The 6000-nt window shown below is 45.4% G+C and overlaps 1 protein-coding gene across 1 annotated transcript in view; it reads right to left on the reverse strand.

Annotated features, from left to right (window-relative positions):
- Positions 1-4406, reverse strand: part of SEL1L3 (SEL1L family member 3) — a 56290-nt gene extending 51884 nt beyond the window's left edge. Inside the window, exon 1 of the mRNA XM_019553396.1 lies at positions 4280-4406. Within this exon, the coding sequence (XP_019408941.1) occupies positions 4280-4348 (69 nt within the window). The 5' untranslated portion in view covers positions 4349-4406. The remainder of the gene's footprint in view (positions 1-4279) is intronic.
- Between the last annotated feature and the right edge of the window lie 1594 nt (positions 4407-6000).

The raw sequence follows: 6000 nt of genomic DNA on the forward strand, positions 1-6000 counted from the left end.
ATACATTTTCAACAATATTTCAATTGCAAATTTAAAACTAAGTACTTAGACACAACATCAAGATACTTACTATGAGCTATTGAAGAAAACTGACCCATTTTAAATCCTTAGGATTTAACAACAAGAAAAACAAACAAACCCCAGGTATCATGTACACGAGGGTCTCACATGTGGTCTAATGCAAAAAGACAGTGACTTTAAGAAGTACTAATTACTTGTTGCAAAACACCTACTGTAATTTACCAGCTTTTGCTCATTTTGTTGTTGTCAGCTTCATTGGAATCATTTTAAAATAAATGTTGTTACTAAACAGTACCTTTAAATTAGTAATTTGTAAAATAGGAATAACATCTAACCCACTTCACAAGAGTTTTGTGAGGATTAATTCATATTCATATAGCATTAAAAGTGATTTTCAAATGTACTTTAAGGAATACACTGGGTCATAATGGTTCACTTACAAACCCGGAGGAAAAGCACAGCAGCTGTCATTTACTCTGTGTTAACTCGAGAACACATTTTGGAGGGGTTTCAGTTGGCCAGTACATCACCTCCCCTGGGAATTCTGCAGTTCTCTATAAAGCTGATCCTTTTCCTTTTGTTTCTTCTCTGCAGGTAACAATTTACTTTCAACAGTTGGCCTGACATGTACGTGTCCAAGATCTTCAGGTTGCTGTGAATTTTACAAGTTGGCAGGCATATCTACCAGTACTTTTTGATGACATCTGATTAATTGTAGCTGTTTAAAATATTAAGGCTGTTGTTGTTTACAGCATTATAGCCTTAGAACCTTTGTAGTTGAGACTTTCCATTATAAAGCCCTGTCTGCAGTTGCTGGTCAAACTTTCACAACATGGACTGAAATAATCTATGCTGGGTGTCTGTCTCAGGTGATTTTTTCAATGTAGTTCAGAAAATTTTGAGATTGAGATTAGAAGAAAATACATCATTTTGCCATGTTAAAATATCCTTGCAACTGTTCATATTGAGAAGCTGTAGGTAAATGAACTTGAAATTAGGTGGGAATTACTTTAGTGTCAGCATTATGCCTCTTGACTCCCATGTAAATATTTACCCAAATATGGCCAACCTAAAAGCCTCTGAACACTCTCAGTTTGAATGTGCTCAGTCAAGTCTGACTACAGTTTGGCAGCTAATCTCTTTAAAGATCCTATTTGTGCTTAATACCCTCTCCCTCCTCCCAGCTCCAGCCAGAATCTGCCATCCCCAATGATGTGATTTGCTTCATCCCAGAATTGTAAACGCTAAGCAAAACTCTCCCCACGATTGCTTCTGAGTGCCAGGGTCCACTGCGGTGCTCGGCATCTTGACTGACAGCAGAGAGACAGTCTTTCCTATGCTACCAATGCATAGCAGGCAACTGAGGAACTCTGTTTTAATGCAAAAGGCAGGAATGTTGAGAAATAAAGGCATGCTGGAGAAGTGAGGGAGGGGGAAGGAGCAGCATGGGGCACGATGGGAGGGAGTGAGGGTACACAGCAGGGGAGGGTTGCAGGAGCCCAGGTGACAGTACTGGATAGAAGCATAAAGTAGAGGCAGGAGGCTCACAGGAACAGAGAGGAAGGAGATAAACTGGGAGCATGGGAGTAGAAAGGTCACTAATTTCTGAAGAAAATTCCCTTCCAAAGCTGGGATGGAACCCAGGAGTCCACTGCTATCAACAGGTGTAAATCCCACTAGCAAACTGTGTGCCTTACCACTTCGCCTTACCCCCTTCCTCCTTCATCCCTGGGGGTTACATTTGTTGAGCACTCACAACTGCAACATAAACCACTGGGAGCTGCACCCTGAATACACTAAAAATGCAAACTTCTTTGAAAAGTCAGGGCCGAGGTACCTCAATTTGGGCATCTACATTCACCATTTTTCTATCTGTGCCATACTTCCTTGCCTGGAAATGGATAGACTTATGGTCTTATAGAGTGCTGTAAAAATAAATTAATTAATGTTTGTAACGGACACAGGAAATCACCATTGGAAAGTTCATGAGAAAAGTTCATGAGAAAATTCTGTCTTGGAGGCAGGGTTTGAATGGTGTACCTTAAATAAGACCCATGACCAGACAACAAAAGGAGGAAAAAAATAAATATTAATCATGACATAAAGAAGAACACATTCTTTCTTAGCTGAGGCAAGAAGAGTGGGATGTGTTTCTATGAGTTTTAGTCCTTGGTAGCTATCCCAGGTGCTGTAACTGAGAGGAAATCTCTGCTACATTTCATCTTAGCCTTCATCCCAAAGTTTTCCTTACCTGTAAATATCTTTGCTTCCTCTTTCTGTAGCTGCTCCTACCCTCCTCAACAGCAGCAGTGCCACAGAGGCATGATTTTTGACAGTTTCACTGATGCTCATGTGCATGCAAACAGCAACAATGAGACTGTCTTGCATCCTGCTTTGCAGACATGGGAAGACAATGCTGCATTAAGTTTACATCCATAAGGTTATTTTTACCTCCAAAAAGGCTAGAAACTCTTTATTAATGCTGCTGAATTTGATCATGTGGCTTCCATCAACTTGCCAGACTCATCAGCAATGAGTAAAGGAGTTTATCAGAAATATTATTGATCAGTGAGGTTCTGAAACATCACAGATACAAGGCAACAAAAAAGGAAAAAGAATGAGTGGACACGATGATTAATTTTTCCTTTAAAATCTGGGATAAAACTGTAGCTGAGATCTATTTAACCCTGGAAGAACTAAACTGACCTTAATGATGTTTCACCAGCTTACACAAGACTGAATATGACCCAGTACTTTCCATGTGAAAACCCAACTGTTTCATACTACTCAGTGTTGTAAGATGAGTGAAGAAGGCTCAGAATCAGGAGCAAGACACAAAGAGCCTCACTTTGTTTCCATGCATATAAATAGCAAAAAATAGCAAAAAGACCATTGACTTCAATGGGAGCCCAAGGAGCCAGAGCAGAATCCCAAAAGTGTCTGAAATTAAGTTAATAAATGTAATTGGTGCCATTAAAGCGCAGTATTATTCACCACTCTGAGCGTATTCAGTAATGACAATCTACAGTGACAGGTAAAACAGGAGATATCAAAGAAACCGGAAGCCCTTTGGAATCAAAGCACCTCACATACAAAGCTTTTTATTGCACTATTACTATTAAATAATAACTTAGTCTTTGTTTGTTCAGTTCTGTACACCAAAAAGCAGTAGTCCTAATTTTGTGTAAAGGGGAATTAAATCATTAAAATGATTGAGGATCCTTTTTCAACAGGCTACATGAGATCAGTATCTCCACAGAGTTAATCACCTATGTGGCATTTTCTACTTCACAATTTGTAGGGCTGTTGTTGCCAGAGGCAAAGATGGGAATCTGAAGCATGAACCAAGATTGCACGCAAGTGCGCACACGGCCTTTTGTAAGGGAAGCAGAGGCAGCCAGCACGCAATGTTCTGATGCTAAATTCTCATGCTGAGATAAAGGAACTGGTTGAGAGGTTTATAAAAACCTCCTATAAACCCCCCCTCCTGTTTATAAAAAAAAAAAAAAAAAACACCTAAAATTGGTAGTTTTGTGAAAACAAGAAAATAAATATGTAGGAAGGTAAGATGGTTTAGAATTGTAAAGCTAGACGTTTCAAACAAATCAGGTGCTCAGGGCCCACCAGCAGAACCAGTTGTGAAAAGTGTCCACCTTAGGCAATGCAACAAGACAGTCAGAAGAGCCACGCTTCCCAGCACTGGGTGTTGAGCTGCTCTGACAGAGCGATCCTGAGTCCAAGTGCCACGCTGCCCTGAGTATCTGGCCCAGATGGGAAGGTCGGATGGGACCCCAGGAGGTTGCATCTAGTGAAACCCCCTGCTCAAAGCAGGACCGTCCCCAGTAGATCATCCCAGCCAAGGCTTTGTCTACCTGCTTCTTAAAAGCCTCCAAGGATGGAGATTGAACAGCCTCTCTGGGGATCCTGTTTCAGGGCTTCACTACACTCCTATATAACCTAAACTCCCCTTGCTGCATCTTGAGGGGTTTCCACGTTTCTGGCCCCGGCATTGACCACTTGCTGGGTGCTGAGCGGCGGGCGTGGCCCGGCTCCCACCGCCTTTTTAAAGCGATGGCAGGGAGCAGGAGCTGGGGAGGGACGGGCTCGGCCCCCGCAATGACTCAAGTCCTCGCAGGTGGCAGCCTGGGCCGGCGCCCCGCCTGGGCCAGGGCTACGGAGGCGACCTGCGCTCGGACCCCGGGCCCGGCACCACCCGCGGGGCGGCCCCTCGCCCCCAGGCCGGGACGGGGGCACTCACCGGCAGGCTCAGCAGCAGCAGCAGCAGCAGCGGGAGGAGGGCGGGCGGCGGGAGCGCCCCGCACCGCATAGCCGAGCCGGGCAGGTGACGCCGCGGGCCGCGCTGGCTCCGGCTTCCTGGGGCGAGGCGGGGCTTCCCGGGGCAGGTGCGGCGGGGGCGGGGATGGCGGAGCCCGGCCCTGCTCCCGTGGGGGGTCGGGACGGCGCTCGCGACCGCGGGGCACGAAGCCTTGGCGGGGAGGAGGGCCGCGGGCGGTCCTGCTTTGAGCGCGGGGTTGGGCTGTTCGGGCCGGACCGGACGGGTCCGCGAGCCCCTCGCCCCCGTGAGTCTCAGCCGCGAAGTGTCCACAGCTCCCATTTTTCTCTGGTGAAGAAGAAACGAGAAGCTCGACCGCTAAGCTGGGGGTGGGGGCAGGATCCAGCTCAAGACTGAAGCGAAACGAGTTCAAAACCTGCCTAGGAGCTTCACTGTGGGGCGGGAGCAAAGGCTGGTGGACCAGGAAATCCTGAACAAGAAGAGAGGGGCCTGCCTTACCACCCGGGGAATGAAGAGCTTCAAAGGGGTCAGATACAGGTTGTAACAAGCCACGAGTCCAGTGACTCCCTCAGCATTGCCCGAATAGAAATGCCGCCCTCACAGCCAATACAGCCTGTTTTAAGCTTTGGGTAGAGCAAGTATCAAAAAGGGGGAAAGGGGAGGTACAAGTGCACCAGTGCACCCCCTGCCCCAAACACCCCAGCGACCTGCTTCTGAAAACTTTCAAGGACGGAGATCCCAGTTTGTCTAGGAAACCTTCTCCCCTGCTTGTCCAGTCTCAGAGCCAAAGTTTCTCTTCATCTCCAACCTGAATTTCCCTTGCTGCAGCTTGAGGCCCTTGCTCCTAGTCCTGCTGTTACACTTCTGTTTTGATGGCCGGGTGGTGTGACTGGAATGAAATGATCCCTGAAACTGTTTTGCTCTAAAATTGTAATTTGTTGCACACTTAAGCAATACCACTATTGAAACAAAACCCCAAACAGTTTGTAAAGGTATTTTTACACGGGCCTTCTGAACGATGCACAACAACTCAGGGGCCAGGCCACCTTTTGTGTATTTATATGGTCATGCTATAGATTCTCACCACTTACCTTTTACAGAGGTTCTTTTCTTATTAATATCACCCTCAGCCTGTTTCTTTTGAACTTACTTCTCACCTACTAAGCCATCTTGGCACTTGTTTTGTTTCTCTATTCTGTCTTGTTTTTCTGTATTTTGGAGCTATCTACATTTTGTTTTGCTTATGTTGCCCCTGTGTTAGCTGCTTCTGTGCTCATTTTGTTTGTAGCTCATGGTGTCGTTTGTAGCTCAGGGATGATGTGTGGCAGCTTTCTGTGCTTACCCTGGCCTTGCCTGATGATTGGGGACCTTACAAGATATTTGCAAATTCTTGACGCCGAGCCACCATGGCTATTTTTGCATATATGCACCTTACAGCTACAAATTTTGCTATCATGCTGCTCATAGCAATAAATCTCAAACAATTAGAATAAAAACAATAGGCTGTAAAATCACACTGAATACTCTTGTGGCAGATGGGGACCATCCAAGTAATAATTTCCACCAATGGTGTGTTTCTGCTCATTTAATGTTTTTAACAACTCAGTAATCTCACAGTTGTTATATCAAATTGATATTAGAATTTGTTCGCCTTGTTGCTCTCTGTTTTGTTAATTGAGCTAACT

The sequence above is a fragment of the Crocodylus porosus genome, unplaced genomic scaffold, assembly GCF_001723895.1.
Source record: "Crocodylus porosus isolate Cpor-Errol unplaced genomic scaffold, CroPor_comp1, whole genome shotgun sequence".
Classification (NCBI taxonomy): domain Eukaryota; kingdom Metazoa; phylum Chordata; order Crocodylia; family Crocodylidae; genus Crocodylus; species Crocodylus porosus.